Source organism: Cyprinodon tularosa, unplaced genomic scaffold (genome assembly GCF_016077235.1).
Source record: "Cyprinodon tularosa strain WSP-4 unplaced genomic scaffold, ASM1607723v1 ctg794, whole genome shotgun sequence".
Taxonomy (NCBI): Eukaryota; Metazoa; Chordata; class Actinopteri; order Cyprinodontiformes; family Cyprinodontidae; genus Cyprinodon; species Cyprinodon tularosa.
Window position 1 is genome coordinate 662,729 of NW_024039556.1, and position 16,689 is coordinate 679,417.

The 16,689-nt window shown below is 43.4% G+C and overlaps 1 protein-coding gene across 1 annotated transcript in view; it reads left to right on the forward strand.

Moving 5' to 3' along the window:
* The window catches only part of pcca (propionyl-CoA carboxylase subunit alpha), a 31,003-nt gene extending 15,864 nt beyond the window's left edge, over positions 1-15,139 (forward strand). The window contains exons 10-23 of the mRNA XM_038271203.1: positions 3,441-3,543; positions 8,634-8,728; positions 9,637-9,787; positions 9,873-10,016; positions 11,347-11,421; positions 11,512-11,580; positions 11,649-11,724; positions 11,797-12,010; positions 12,589-12,691; positions 14,092-14,190; positions 14,267-14,320; positions 14,493-14,633; positions 14,757-14,834; positions 14,900-15,139. Of these exons, the coding sequence (XP_038127131.1) occupies positions 3,441-3,543; positions 8,634-8,728; positions 9,637-9,787; positions 9,873-10,016; positions 11,347-11,421; positions 11,512-11,580; positions 11,649-11,724; positions 11,797-12,010; positions 12,589-12,691; positions 14,092-14,190; positions 14,267-14,320; positions 14,493-14,633; positions 14,757-14,834; positions 14,900-14,968 (1,471 nt within the window). The 3' untranslated portion in view covers positions 14,969-15,139. The remainder of the gene's footprint in view (positions 1-3,440; positions 3,544-8,633; positions 8,729-9,636; positions 9,788-9,872; positions 10,017-11,346; positions 11,422-11,511; positions 11,581-11,648; positions 11,725-11,796; positions 12,011-12,588; positions 12,692-14,091; positions 14,191-14,266; positions 14,321-14,492; positions 14,634-14,756; positions 14,835-14,899) is intronic.
* Positions 15,140-16,689: the final 1,550 nt, after the last annotated feature.

Below are 16,689 nucleotides of genomic sequence, written 5' to 3' on the forward strand. Positions count from 1 at the left end.
AGTAGCCCAACAAAGCCTTGTTCTTGTTTTAAAAACATGCAAATTGAAACAGATGACTGGACATCCCCACTCTTGACTCCCTACATAACTTACTCCCAGCATACAGACTTCTAAACAATCACCTCTATTTAGGCAGAGAAAAGAAACACTCCAAATATTTGATCTCACAAATAGGCCAACTGAAAATAGGCTCCCACATCCCGCCAAATGCTGAAAGGGTAATATTATTGGCATTGTCATTTAAGAAGGGGGATGATTTTTAACAGGGTTCCCGCGGGTCCTTAAAAAGTCTCAAAAGGCATTGAATTCTTCAAAATAAATCTAAGGCCTTAATTGGTATTAAAATGTCTTAAATCAGTTTTTTATAGGTCTTTATTTTAAAAACATTATAAATAGGATCATTTTTATTACGATTTATTTTTGTAATCTAAATAAAACATTAAAATTGCCAATTCTTTTTTTTTTTTGTATTTTAAAATAAATAATGGCTCGCCATTATTGGTTCCGTCCCGATAGCGGAACCAATAAAACTTTGTTGCGGCCGGGACATTTGGGAGATGCGCCATTAACTTTTTGTCTGGAAAATATGAGCAAGTGTAAATGTAACGAAAATTGTCTCCAGCCAAGAGTTTTCTCCATGGCTAAAACCAGGGAACATACATGAGGCTCAGTGGATTTAGTGCAAGAAGCGATTCAAGCTCAGAACGATGGGAATGAAGGCAGTGGAGTCACACATGCGAAGCGCGAAACACAAAGCATCAAAATGGAGTTACAGAGAAACAGGCGGTATTTCTCAGTTTAGTTCCTCCCTTGTCTCTGCAACGCCTCCACTTATCACCAAATCAAACATACTAAGAAAACCATACAAAGAAAAATAGCTGCAAAAAAGACTTCGCACTGGTTATGTTGTTGCTTTAAAACTGATTTGTTTTGTTCCCTGCTAAAACAAAGTTTGTGAATTCAGTTAAAGCTGAAGTCTGTAAGTTTTTAAAAATCACTTTTTTGTCATATCGGCTAAAACTGTCCCTATGCCCAGACAGCAGTACATGTGATATGTAACCTGTGAAAAAAACTGCTTCAATTGGTACCGCCTACTGCCTGTATTTCAATCTGGAAAGAATAATTCGGGACGAGTCAAAACAACCAATCACAGCCAGAGCTCCTCTGATGCCGCGCAGATGCTGTGAGAGGGGTGGAGCTTGGAGGTGGGGCATGAGTGAAGCAGAGAGGGTGGGGGAGTGGCGTGAAACCGGTTTTTCTTCAAATTTTCAGTCGAAGTCTGCTCTCTTCTCAATGTTACAGACTGCAGCTTTAAATAATTGTTAAAATATATCTGTCATTTGTGTGTTTTTAGCTTTCTTCCTGTATGGGAAGCTTTTCAAAATTCGAAACATTAGTGCAGTGGTTTATGTTAAAATAAACCTTTGGGTTAAAGGAATAGTACACCCAAAACATGATTAGCCTTCATTTTCTACTCACCCCCATGCTGAACAACACTCTGGAGTACTTTTTTGATATCTCAAATGCATCTGGAGATCTGGGAGGCTTCTTGCTGTCTGCTGACATTCAAATAATGGAGGTCTATGGCGCCCGAGGCAGAAAGGTCCATAAAAGTCCACAAAAAACGTGTCAATATTCCTCCATACTGCTCGTCCAATGTATTCCAAGTGTCCTGAGTGGGTAGCGTCCATAATTTACTCGAAATGAAGTGATTTAGAACGTTTTAGAGCATAAACAGTAGTGTATAGGATTTCCTAATAGCGCCCCCATGCGCGCTCACGATTCTACGGAAGCCGGCAGACCAAACCAGCGCATTCAGCTCGGCAAAGAACTCATGCTCTTCCTCAACACTGAAGTCCTCAGACATTTTTCTTTCGTTGTTAGGTAAACAGGTAAACAGCACATTTCTTCTTCTACGCTTGCATTATTGGCAGAGCAGACGCTGAATGCGCACTTTCTTCCGGTTTGGTCTGCCGGCTTCCGTAGAATCGTGAGCGCGCATGGGGGCGCTATTAGGAAATCCTATACACTACTGTTTAGGCTCTAAAACGTTCTAAATGACTTTGTTTAGAGTAAATTCTGGATGCTACCCACTCAGGACACTTGGATTACATTGGACGAGCAGTATGGAGGAATATTGACACGTTTTTTGTGGACTTTTATGGACCTTTCTGTCTCGGGCGCCATAGACCTCCATTATTTGAATGTCAGCAGACAGCAAGAAGCCTCCCAGATCTCCAGATGCATTTGAGATATCAAAAAAGTACTCCAGAGTTTTGTTCAGTATGGGGGTGAGTAGAAAATGAAGGCTAGTCATGTTTTGGGTGTACTATTCCTTTAAGTTGTTGCAAGCAGGTTTTTCTTGTGTTTCTTGTGAATTTGGTCTTAGATTTTTGTTTCAAGTGGCATTAAAAAGGCTTAAAAAGTCTTGAATTTAACTTGCCTTATGCTGTAGGAACCCTGTTTAAAATTTTCTTTAAGAAGGGGGATGATTTAAAAAAAAAATTTTAAAGAAAGAGGATGCCATCCTCCCCCCTCAAATTGAGAACTGCTAATAAGTCAAAGAAAATCACCAAATATTCTGGCCTAAAGTGGGGAAAATTAGGGAAAGGCAGATTTAAGTGAGCTCTCACCTCGCAAAAAAATCTGTTTTCTTCTTCTAATAAAACCCGGCAGAACATCCGTTGCTCAGCGCTAATCCTGAAGGCTTTGATTAGAAACCTCCGGTTCTGACAGTGCAGGTCAGCAGCCAGACCTCTCTCCATTGTCAAGGCTGCAGATCAGATCCAGTAGAACATCCAGACCGTTCACGCCCTCTGATGGTGTTCTCTCAGATGAGCGTACCCGGTCAGATCAGCAGAACCATATATATTACCCGTTTATCCCTTTAGTTTTGTACGAAAAATACACTTTAAACTTCCTCAACGGCACGTATTCCTTTGGTCATGTACAAAAAAACTATTTCATTATTTACTTTTTTGGTGTTTTTGAAGCATATAGTGATCTGACCTGAAATATTTTTTTTTATACATGACTAAAGGGATGCACGCCCGTTGAGGTAGTTTAAAGTCTATTTTTCATACAAAGCTAAAGGGATAAACTCAAATCTGACGTCTTGTGCATGGGTATTGACTATGGGTATGCTGGTCTGACAGAACAGCAGCCATGTCTGCTCTCAGAACTATTGGGTCCAGTTGACCGTTTGTTGGTGACAAACATCTCTCTTTCTTTGCTGTCCCCACTGATCCTGACTCTGGATTTTCTTGTAGAGAACGTTTTGTCACATTGATAACTGGAACCTTGTGTCTCCTTTGTAAGTGGCTTTGGATCAAAGCGTCTGCTAAAGACATGAACATAACCATCAGTGGAAACTAGGATGCAGAAAGTGAAGCGGCTCATCAAGCGTCACCGTAAATAAACACGCACATCCTCCCTTACAGGGAAGGTTTCCGTTTCTCATCCCAGGAAGCAGCTTCCAGCTTCGGAGACGACCGGCTGCTGATTGAGAAGTACATCGACAACCCGAGACACATAGAGATCCAGGTAGGAGGCCTGATATCCTCTGTGAGGTGGAAAGTTTATCCCGGCTGTGGTTCCTTCTCTCTGAGAACATTTTATGATGAAAGAAAGTTATGATGTTATTCTGGTAAAGCTGTAACTTTATTTTCCTGAACAAATGACTCTATTATCATGATATTAATACAGTATTCTTACAACCTTAAGGGCTGCAGCAGTGTGTCGCAGTGAGCTTGTCACAGATAGTTTTGATCTATGCCCAATATTGAAGCGTGGTCTGCGCTATGTTATTCCACGCCACAACGCATCAGGGCCAATCAGGAACTAGCTGTGGGTCTAGATACGGCCGAGGCGGTGAGGAAATAGGGGGAAGTTAGTGTGACGACGGAGGGATATGAGGGCCAAAAAGAGCGGAGATCCAGGTGGAAAAAAGGTCCCAGCGTTCTCACGCACCTCGCTCTAATAGCTGGTCCATCTTCATGAGTCGTTTTCCACAATGGCGGTCATACAAACAAAACAAGCAGGTAACGGACCAAACAGGAAATACGCATAGAGTAGAGCAATGTAGATTTGACCAATCAGAGGCCTCCTGTCTGCGTAAGGGGGAGGAGTATTTATGTTCACTGCGACACACAGACGACCTGCTTTCTGAGCATAAACCAGCCTTTATTCTCCTAAAATGAAGGCGTGATTCTCGTAAAGATTTGACTTTATTTTCTGCATTTATTCTGAAAAGTTTTGACTTTTTTTATTGTGAATTTACATTATTTTCATGACTAAAGGAGATAAAATTCACTGCTTGTCTTGTTGGTTTCTCAGTCCTGATGTGTGCGTTTTGTGGTGAATCTCTCCTAATGATGGGTCCAGCAGCACCGATGGGCCTCTGCATGTATAAAGCTCTAACCCCCAGATTTTATATACCGTCAGCGCTCCGCTCCGCCCTGGAGAACACTTGTCTGTCATGTTAATTAATGAGAGCTGTTCCACATCCACCGCTACTCCTCCGCACGTCTCCGTCCACGTACGTCCTCTCCATCCTTCACCGAGCCATATTTTTGCTCTGCTGCGGTCCGGCCAGGTCAAGATCTGCAATCAAGCCAAACAGGAAGAATAACGTGGAAGATCCGGTTTGTCAAATGAAAATATATTAACCACGGATCAGCAACTACAAATTAGAGCATAATTCTTATAAATTCCCTAAAACTAACACCGTTTATTTAAAAGATTGGATGCAAACTATTGGTTCTTCAACAGACCAGGAAGCAGATTTATTTTATACTGAGAGTCTTAAAAGTTTAATCAAATCCAGTCAACAGAAAGTTCTTATTGCAGGAATGGATGAAGAGATGCTGAGTTTGGAAGCAGAGAACATCATTCATAAAAAAGCAATTCTATATGATCCTAGTTATCTCTGTTACAAAAATCAACAACAAAAAGAAAATATTTGCATTTATTTCCGCATGTTTTGTTCCTATGAATTTAATAATAATATCATGCATGCTCTCCTCGCGCTTCGAGGAAGTCGGAGCGGAGCAAGACTGGGGGAACAGCGGAGGCTGTAGGTGCTGCTTTGCACAGGCGGTCTGGAGCGCAGGGGGCGGGGCAGAGCGGGAAGAAAGTCACGTGACCGATACAGGAACTGTTTCAAACTGATTGAGGCACATAACTGTGTTTATAAGCGTATCTGTCAAAAACATTTCTGATGTTTTGCAGTTTATCATCCAATTAATCAGGAAATATGAAGCAGCCTGAATGTAAAAAGGTTTCGGCCATTTTGATCTCATATTAATGTCCTTCTATCAATCAGCTTATCTGAATTTCCAATCAACTCTAAGTTTACTGTTCTTGCTGTAGTTATTTTAAATGAATAAATCCAAGACCACATCCTTAATAACATGTTTCAGTTAAATTTTCCTATTTTATATGTTCACATTTGTGCATTGCATCTAAAAAATATCAAACATATTTTCAATTTAAACAAAGATATGGAATAATACATTCTAGCAAATAGCCTGCCTGAGGCTGCCTGTAGTGATTTTAAATGTCCAGCAGGTGTCAGTATTCAGTAGGGCAATCTTCAAGTTGCAGAGGCTCTCAGTTTTAGCACAGTATATTTAACGAGAGTGAGACACTAAATTTCTTTTAGGAGGCAGTAAAATGATTAAAGAGGGCCTGCTGTCAAACAGAAGGGAACAGAGTTGCAGCTGTAGCATCTAGATCTATGCATTATAGTAGAAGTAAGAACTGTTTTTCATGCAAATCTCACAGCAGATTCCTGCAGCACTGGTTTCTGGACAAGCAGTATGGGAGCAATATTGTTGCAATGTTATTTGCAAATGTGTGCGGAGAGTTGTGTGTCTGTATCTAGATTGATGCGTATGCAGTGGGGTTTGAAAATGTGGGATATTTGTCTTTACGAGTTTACAAATCTGTATTCAGATCTACAAATGCATGTTAGGATTAGCAAATGTGTACTTAAAACTACAAATGTGTAGATCAGTCTGTAAACAAACAGAGTCACTTAAGTCTGATGTATTTTTTCTTCAACACCCAGAAATCCAGACTAATCAATGTTTAGAGGTCAAGTAGTTTCTTGGTTGGCTCTCTTTACACTCGTGATTTTTGCTACACTTCTGCCGTGTGAGATCTGCAAATGCGTAGAGAGGATTCGTATGTGTAATATCTTGACTTGCTGCCCTGAGCGCAGGCTCGCAGGCTTAAGGTGGCTGTTTATCATAATATCAGCTTTTCTGACCATCCGTAATTACTTTTAAGATGTCAAAGAGAAAGTTTTGGCTTGAAAAATCTAAATTTTGACTATCCTGAATGATACTTTAAGATATCTGAAATTACATTATGACCAGTGAAAATAAAGGGCAGATTATACTTCTGCAACCGCACGCTTCAAATGTCACTTGGGTCTGGTCGCTGGTATGCTTCTGCACCGTCGGTATGGAATTTCTGAGGGACGTGCGGCAGTTTCTCGCCAAAGCGCAAGGGGGAGCCTATTCAAGAACTCACAAGAACATCGATGGATGGTACTTCCGAACCTCCTTGATTAACCTTTTGTCGTAGTTGTTCTAAATTTTTAAAAATGGCGCACCCTGGCACTGAAAAGAGAAGGACGACCACACAGACAGCGGGAAAGGCATACCAAGGACCAATCACAGCTGCTTTTTGTCAGCGCACTTCCGCTTCAGGTCTGCGTCGTATTGCGACCTTCAAACGCGCAATCAGGATTTTTTTGAGGTGGTTGCAGAACTTCTGCGCGGGGGTCATGGTCGCTTACAGAGACAGATTGGATGGTTGCAGAGGCTATGCGTCAGAAGCATAAATGGGCCTTAACGATTCAAGATATCAATCAATCACATTTTGGACAGTCAAAATGCCTTTTGAGATATCTCAAATGGCGTCGCCTGATCCATCATTGAACGTTTCACACATCTGGAATTATGATCAAGGTATCTCAAAGAGGTTTGCTATGGTGGCGCACATGACCCATGTACAAAGGCCTTAGTCCTCGACGCGGGCGACCCAGGTTTGAATCCAGCCTGTGGTCCTTTCCCGTATGTCTCTATCCCACCACCGCTTCTGTCAGCAGTATGGGATGTGCGGCGAACAAGAACTTTGAACTCAAAGGCTGCTACAGAAATAGGGCTTGGTCGTCATGACGTAAGCACTTTGCGTCGCCGCCATCTTGACGGCCTCCTTTACCGCGGCTCAGACTACTGCCTATGACTACCACATACTGTACTCCTTCTCAGCCATGTTTTAATTTGATTAATTTCACCTTAACTTGATTTCAACCATGGTAAACCGTTGCTGTATTGTGGGCTGTAACAGCTCAACACATGATCGCCATGGAAACATAGAAAATGGGTTAACTTTCCACTGCTTTCCTGCCTGGAGGCGTAACCATGGAGACCAAGCGTCAGAGATAAAGAGTCGTCGGCTAGCTTGGATGGCGGCTGTAAGACGACCGAACATAACTTTCCACAGTATTCCAATGTCAATGAGAGTGTGTTCCCTGCATTTTCATTCTGGTAAGTTAAAGATGCACGGTTTTATTTTATAGCCTACTTTGTTTCTTTCCTTCAAAGTTGGGATCTTTTACGGGAAAATTTAAAAAACGGCAGCGGGAAAAGGCTCAAATACGTGAGAAACCCGGAGGGTTGGCAGTTAACGTTACTAACTACACCTTTGAAACACATGTTAGCATTAGCGGTTAGCAGTTGCTAAACTAGCAGATTCCAGAGCCTGTCTAAGCACAGCTTACCTTCGTACGGATTACTGTGTTCCCACTGTTTGCTGGCTTTATGATCTGCAGCTCCTGAACCCATCCATTCATGAACTGCACATGAGACTCCAAGGACTTGTAGCTTGGGAACGGTTTTGAAGTATAGGCGCTCACTCATCGGTGCTCCGCTCATTGTTTGAAACTTCATATGGATCCAAATTATTAATAATGCTGATTTTGTCAACATACGGGTCCCTGGCTTCTCCATTTAATGTGTCCTGGTAAATTCCAGATCTTTTTCGGGATTTTAACATCTTTTTTCTCTCTACTTCTACGTCTCTTCTTTCAACAACAACGTTGTATCAGAGCTATGTTTACGTTTGCGTAGCCGTCAATATGACCGCGACGTCCCACAATGCAATGTGGATCCCGAGCCCTATATGCAGTGAATTGCTGCAGGGAAGTTCGTTTGAAGCCGGATATTCAAGCCCCACCGAGTTAGCGGCACCTGTCTTACAGTTGATCCGATTAAGGAGCTCAAATGCCGGCCAGCCGCTCTCTGTTGCTCCCTTCAAGGTCATGAAAAAACTGAAACCTTAGAATTAAACATTGATAAAGTTGTGCTTAGTGCAAAGGAAAATCAGAATATTGGTAGAAAATAATCGCAATTTAGCTTTTTTGGCAAAAATCCTTCAGCCCTAGTCAAAATGCTTCATGACGACTCATCACCAGTCATGCTTTAAAAACATGTTTATTTTATTTCCGTTTTTTTCAGATGATCATTAGAAAATAGAGATGAAATCATGAGCAAAGCTCAACCAGCTCTCCACACTTCTACCCGTTTGGGATCACGATGCAGACCAACATCTGTGTGTTGCAGGTGCTGGCTGATAAACATGGTGACGCACTGTGGCTCAATGAGAGGGAGTGCTCCATCCAGAGGAGGAACCAGAAGGTGGTGGAGGAGGCGCCCAGGTCAGTGAGCTTCTCATGTTTCCTGGTCCAGGGACCAGATCTGCTCAGGTCCTGCTTCATGGCAGTGACGCTACATGATTGGCTGAACGTTGCCACATGATGTAAAACATTATGGTTGCCCAGACAACAATAATAACATTACGCAGAGTCTGTGTGTCGAGCAGGGAGCATCTGTAGCGTCAGCGTGTCTAATGACCGATGAAGTTTTATGTGATTGATACAAAAACTGAAAAAAATCTGTTTCTGGTGAACAAAGTAACTGTTAGACCCTGATATAAGAGGGAGAGCTGGTAGCGCTGTGGCTAGCTGTGCTCAGTAGCTAACAGGTTAGCCTCCTTTAGCTCGGTCAGTTAGCCATATTAAGCTACATTACCTTTAAATTTGTGTCAACAGCAACCGTTCGTTTTCTACAAGTAGAATAACTTTTATTTGGCTAAAATCTCTACCAAGTCATGTATTAAGATCTCCCTCCTCTGCCCTCAGATCTTAATAAAATACTTTTTTTGTCACCTTGCAGATGCAGATATCAGCCTTAGAACGCAGTACTTTCTTTCAAGACTTAGAATGATTGTTTTCTACTTTCGGCTACTTTAGATCGCCAATGAAATGTAAAATAATAGCAAATATAGGTAATAATATGTTGAGACTCCCAAAGAGATTCTATCCTTAAGAAACGGGTGCAATACATTTTGTCCGAGTGGAGTTGCCATATGTTTAACTTCATAAGAAGGTGCAGGGCCTGAGCAGATCTGGTACCTACACCGGCGCTGCTCTAGATCTCCAGGCTGGAAAAAATTTCCTCCTGAATGTAAACCAAGCAAACTTAGTTAGAAATGAGGAAATCCAGCATCTCCAGTCGGATGCGATGGAGCCTTCCTAGACCTCCCATCATCATCATCATTCCTCAGCACGTTCTTGGACCCAGACACGCGGCGGGCGATGGGGGAGCAGGCGGTGCAGCTGGCCAAGGCTGTGAAGTACTCTTCTGCCGGGACCGTGGAGTTTCTGGTGGACTCTAAGAAAAACTTCTACTTCCTGGAGATGAACACGCGCCTGCAGGTGAGCAGAGGCGGATCGCCACCGCTTAAGGTCGGTCGCCATGATTGATGGAGGTGATGGGTGTTTCTCTGGTATGTCCTGGCAGGTGGAGCATCCCATCACTGAGTGCATCACAGGTCTGGACCTGGTGGAGCAGATGATCCGGGTCGCCAAGGGATACAGGCTGCAGCCCCGGCAGGAGGACATCCCCATCAACGGCTGGGCCATAGAGAGCCGGGTTTATGCAGAGGTCAGTCTGTAGGGAGGTGCTGCGCTGCAGAAGGAAGTGACAGGGTTCCTGCAGGGTCCTAAAAATCTATTTATCAAAATCTAAATGGTTAAGAAGTATGAAACCTGAAGTCATTTATCTTGAATTATATGCAGTTTCCCCCGGAGTATTCTAAGCCTAAACTCTAAGTATTGGCCTGTTTATTACAGATGCGTGGTTTAAGATCGACGTTTAAAAAAGCTAAGAAGCTAGCAGCTATTAGCCTAAAGCCTGATAAACATTACGGCCATTTCTCAGTATGTGTACCTGTACAGTCACATCTAATCCCTGACTGGATTTAGCCACATGAATGTTAATTCCTCTCTCGCTGCCAAGAATCGATCCGTTCACCTCCCTAATCCTGAGATCCGCCCTTCTGCATAGAGATGGGAATCCTTTGCTCCAGCGCAGCTGTTTGGCGCCCGAATATTCAGTCTGATTTCAGTAAATACATTTCCTTCATTTCCTGGACTGCTCTTTTTTCCTATGCCTGTGAAACGCGTTTTACAATTTATTCCAGGTGGTCTTAAAAAGTCTTATATTTCACTTTTGGAAGCTTATAGGAACCCTGAGTGAGGTCATCTCAGAAATGAATGCTGATTGGTTCACTCCGTCCGTTCTGTCATCTTAGGGTGACCAGACTTCCTCTTTTTCCCGGACATGTCCTACTTTTCATACCTAAAAAAATATCCGGGGGGAATTTCAAAATCATTCTGTAAAAGTTTAAAAAAACAATCCACTGAATTGAGAAAGCTTGCTGGAGGGGAAGCGAAACGTCTTCAAACTTTGGAAATTAAGTCCAGTGGATTGTTTTTTAAACTTTTACAGACTGAGTATGACCTGGATGACTGAGAATCTTCATCAGCAAATTTCAAAATCGTAAGAAGCAGAACTGAGCCGTGAGCTCCACGGATGGTCCGGGAACTCCAGCGGACGGGGGGAGGAAGCGAGCGGAGGACGGAGTGGGGAAGTATACCGTCACCGGGTCGGGTTTGATCGCTCCGGACTCGGACCAGCGCCGGAGCTCGGTTTGAATGCCCCGTCCCCCCAAAAAAAGTGTAATCCTTTTCAGAAACCCCAATCTGGTCACCGTATGTCATCCGTCTCATTTTCCTCTCTGTTTCTCATCATTCAGCCAAATTAATATCAGATCCTGTGACACCAGCCTGGAATAATAAAGTTATCATCGCATCAGTGATGATCTCACATCCTGTTTAGAGTCAGACGTCTCACGATGGCCCTGATCGGTCAGAGGTTACTGATGCAGCTGTCGGATAAAAGTTCTTCGTGTTCTTCCGTGTCTCTCTTCCAGGATCCTTATAAGTCCTTTGGTCTCCCCTCCATCGGTCGGTTGTCTCAGTACCAAGAGCCCCTGAACCTCAGCAACGTAAGCATCTTTAACATGAGCGGCGTTCCATGGAGGTCCCTGCTGGCTCCTCAGGGTGAAGGTCCAGTAACTCTCTCTGTTCCCTGACAGGTCCGAGTGGACAGTGGAATCGAGGAAGGAAGTGACATCAGCATCTACTACGATCCCATGATCTCCAAGGTGACACTCAGACGCAGTAATGAGAGCGTAGAACCAGGTCCAGATACTGATCCCGGTTCTCTTTGTAGCTGGTTACCTACGGATCCACTCGAGCTGAAGCTCTGGCCAGGATGGAGGACGCGCTGGACAGCTACGTGATCAGAGGTAGAGCGTCACCGACGGCGCCGTCAGTTCACCTTCGCTCTCAGTGACACGGCTCTCGCTTGGTCTGTTCAGGTGTGACCCACAACATTCCACTTCTGAGGGAAATCATCACTCACCCTCGCTTCGTCTCCGGTGACATCACCACCAACTTCCTGCCTGAAGTGTATCCCGATGGGTTCAAGGGTCACCAGCTGGAGGCGCAGAGCCGCAGGGAGCTGCTGGCCTCGGCGGCGGCCCTCTACGTCACCGCTCAGCTCCGCTCACAGAAGATCCTGGGCCCCCTCAGGTGAGCAGAACCCAGATCTGTGGATTGCTCAATGCATTGACTGCAGCTCCAGAGCTGCTGGGAGCATCAGGCCATGGATTATCGCCGTGTGGGTCAATTATTTAGCTCTGTAGCCACATGAAGACACGCTGGCCCCTCCCCGCCCCTCTGTCCTAGAAACATTGCTGCACTGCTTCCAAGCTGTGGTCTCTCCTGCAGAGCTGTTAGCATAAACCCTGTGCTAAATGAACCAGACTGTAGAAAGTGGTTAAACTCCTTATTTAATGTTAGACTGGATTAAAAAAGGTTTTTATTCGGACCCGGGTCGCTCTGCATTAGCTACCCAACCTGAGACTCTGTTGATCCAAACAAGAAATCACAGCAAAACTATCCAGCGGCAGAAAGCTGATTGAGTTCTGTTAGAACTTCATGTTCTAAAGGTTCTAAGATCAAAGGTTCTAAGATCAACACGCCCTGGATGAGTCCAGAGGAAGCAGGTCTGATGAAACAGCGACCAGCGGCTGTGGGGTTCTGGTGTTGGGGCTGCAGGGATGGGCTGGATGACTCTAATGGTCTGGCCTGTTGGAAATGTGTTGCAGAGTGTCCTCGGCGCCGATGGAACGTGGTTTCTGGGAGCTGTGTGTGGAGCTGGGAGGGCAACAGCATCATGTGCAGGTCACAAAGTCAGGCGATCTCTATACCGTAAGTACTGGATGCTACCGAGGTAACCACAGGTGGACGGCGGACATTGTGGGGTGCTTAGGGAGGGGCTGGTCTGTGTAGTTTTACCTAAAGGGAAGATGCATCACAGCCGTTTGAGCTGGAATCCGTCTGTAAGTTTGATCTAAAGGTGACTTTAGATGGCATTTAATGAGTCAGCTCTACATACAGCAACCAAATCTGCTTTGAATAGGTTTCTGCGCTGCTTTCTGCAGCTATTTTAAATCAAAATTCATACCAGTGTTTTTATTTCACAATCTATGTGTAGAAAATCTGATTCTATGTCCAGATCATGTCTCTGCAAAGCTGCCACCTTTGAGTGAAACTGGTGTCAGTTTATTTATAAATGTATAACATCTCAACGCGCTTTATAGAGTGAAATCAATCAGATCATCCGCTCAGATTAAAGGTTTGAAGTTTTCTGTCTAAGGAAATCCAGTTGCATCGACTCATTGACAGAATGAGCAGATAGAGTCAGGAGATATCATTGCTTTGCTGCTTTAGGCTTAGGCTGCTGGAGGGCTGGACTTCATTGCTGAAGATTCAATAAATCGATGCAATCAGCTGGTTAGCTTTAGATAGAAAACTTTGAATTAAACAGACTCAATGATCTGGTTTAATTGTTTCTGTAAAGTGACCTGATATGACGTGTTGTGAATTGGAGTTATAGAGATTAATTGGAGGACATAAAGACTGATTTTCCTCTCTCTGCTATAACCTCCTACTTTTCTCCAATTTTGTTTTATTTGCTGTTATGTAAACTTTTAACTTATGTATTAAGATTGCAGCAATAGTCCAGTTCATGTGTCCGATAGGAAGTGGAGAGAAAAGCTTCTCTTTAACAGGAAGAGATTGACCAGAATCAACCTCAATGTGCACGGCTTTCTACCATGATAGACTGTGGGCTTGAGCAACCAGCAGAGATACAAAAGGTACATAGAGAAAACGATCCAGTCGTAATTTATATGTTAGAGGAAATTAGGTTAGTTGCTGTAGTAGCTTCATCTGGGAGAGAAACTATAGAGTTCTGAGTCAGAATTCAGGTCTAGAAGATAAATGAGAGCAGATCCAATTGGTACCGGTAGAGACAGCTGATGGCTATAGAAGAGACAGGGGTAACCACAGAGAGATGGCCCAAGCAGCTAAATAGAACCAGGCCAGATGAAGCTGCTATGGAAAGAAACAGCAGAGAGAACAAACAGGTTCAATTTGCAATAACTGCAAATTTGGAAAATAGTAGGAGGATGTAGCAGATAGAGGAAAATGGTCCCTTTGTCCTCCGGCAGCCTAAGCCTATAGCATCATAACTAAACGAAATGGCTCGGGATAACCTAAACCATTTCAGAGTTTTCATTCTAGTCTTTTATGGGCTGGCTGTACAGGTGGAGGCTGATGGAGAAAAGGTGGATGTCTGTGGACAGTGGAATCTGGCTTCCCCTTTGCTCCCAATCACCATTAATGGTGCAGAGAGGATGTTCCAGGTAAATACCCCAAGTTTTTTTTTTTCTCTGCCAAGAAAGCACACTCAACATGCTGATTTAGTTGTTTTTGTTTCAGTGTCTGTCCAGGGAGGCCTCAGGAACCATAGTTCTGCAATACATGGGCACAATGGTAAGGCTACATGTTGCAGAAAGCCCTGCTAGTTTACCCATTATTGGATTGGATTGGAGATGATGGGGTCATCCTGCTAGACCTGTAACTCCTTTGACCCAATCTAAGATCAGACCAATCTAATCTGAACCACATCCATTGATTAGATTAACCACATCACACTGTGTTTTAGTTTAAGCTTCAGATCATGTCCCAGCGGGCTGCAGAGCTGAACTCCTACATGCCAGAGAAGGTTCCAGAAGACACCAGCAGCATCCTGCGCTCCCCCATGCCAGGAACGGTGGTGGCTGTTTCTGTCAAACCTGGAGATACGGTAATGCTGACGTTTTGCGCTGCCTCAAACCTTAGATCAGACTCTTGACAGAAGCAGGACTCTGCTGTGATCTTCATTTTCCTGCAAAGCTAGCTCTAACCTTGGGTATTGCGGCCTTTGCAGGTTGCAGAAGGTCAGGAGATCTGCGTAATTGAAGCCATGAAGATGCAGAACAGCTTAACGGCTGTCAAGCAAGCAAAGGTAAAAGTAAAACCTGTCCAGTTCCTTTTATTGGAGAACAAAACTCTGACTGCTTCTGCTTCCAGGTGAAGAGTGTCCACTGCAAGGCAGGAGAGACGGTGGGAGAGGGAGACCTGCTGGTGGAGCTGGAGTAGAACAGCAACTTTGATCTCTGTAATCACCTCAATTCAGAGGACTGGTTTCCCACCAGCAGGGGAGGACATTTTGACACTAATATGCATCAGATGTGTTGAACTGATGGCCTCCATCAGGACTGTTGATTTTTTTGTAGTTTTTATTAAAGAGTCTCTTTGCTTACATTCCTACCAAGTTTGTCTTTTTTTTTTGTTGCCATGTTGGTTTTTAGAGGTGGGAAATGCCCACAGTGGGTAGCGGGACGGAGGCGTAGTCGTAGATTTTAAACACCAGCTGGCCTTAAAAGATGCGATGAGTTCACACTGTTGGTATTTCATTGGTATCCACCTAGTTTCATGTCATCCTTTAACCGGCTGCTGCTGAATTCTTGTGTAAAACTGACTCAGAAATCCCGCGAGATCCCGAAAGGGCGGGAAAAAAATAACTGACCGTTACTATGGAAATATGCAGCGGGATTATTACTGTAAAGGTGAACCTGAAGGGTGCTGAAGATTAAGAAACTGAACCAGAGGACTTTACCTCTTATCATGACAAGCAGCCAATGAGGTACGTTTAGTTTGGTTTATCAGAACTAAAGCTGGTTGGACCTGTAGTCCTCATATTTTCCTTTACATTTTGGTAAAATGTATTTTCATGTCCTGTGTGTTTATTTAAAGTCCTTACGGCGTCACGAGACACGATGTCCCATGATGTTATGGTATGAGGAGGCTGTCTCTGCATGGGCTCCAATGAATAAACGCCAAAGAATCGACCTGTTTCTGTGGTGTCGGGAAGAGAGCTACAGTAAATAACCCAGTCCTTCTTTTCACTGTAGACAAGCCATGATCTGCTTCTCTGTTCTCCATTTTTCATTTGGATGAAATAATAGCTGCATGAATCATGACAGCAGACAAGATAGAGGAGAGCAGGAGGCGGGGTTACCAATCTACTCGCTCTGGAGAGCAGAGTTCGCTGCTTTTAGATTTTGTCTCCAAAGTCTGCAGTAGCAGAAAAGAGTCACTAGATTTGGCCCTATGCAACTTTTTGAAATCAAAGGGGGTTAGGGGTGTGCAAAATAATCGTCATGAAGATTCAAATTTTTGTGATCTACTGCATCGATTCTTGATGCCAAGTATCGATCCTTAATTTAAAAAAAAGGAATAAATAAAATACATGAATGGTTGGCACACATCAGCCAAAAACAAGTGGAATACAACTTCCAGTCCAGCAGATGTCACTGCAGTTACTGCGACGAGTCATTCATAAACAAAACATGGAGTAGACTGAGAAAATTTGCCCAGCTCCATCACATTCCAAGTCAGATGTTTGGATGCATTTTGGCTTTAAAAACAAAGAAGTTCAAAACGAAATTGATTTGACGCATGTCATTTGCGAAAGGGGAAATGTCAAACATTTGAATGTTTCCATTTCATTGGTATAAAGGACCACTGAGGCCATGTTAACAGCACTGTATTTTAAGTTTTAGAAACCCTAAGCACTTTTTGTCATTGTGTCCACGCCAGTAATAGTAATATTTGTGTCCAGTATTTGTTTTCATGGCAACACCTCCAAAATTGTTTCAATAAATACAGCTATGTATGAATTCAGTTGCTTTCAGTTATGTATCAATTGAAGACACTATCCAGATCATACCCAGTCAGTCAGCCACTGGTAATAGCTGTATTTTTTTCTTATAGTGTTCAATGAAAATATCGCGATGCATCGCAATATTTCAAATACG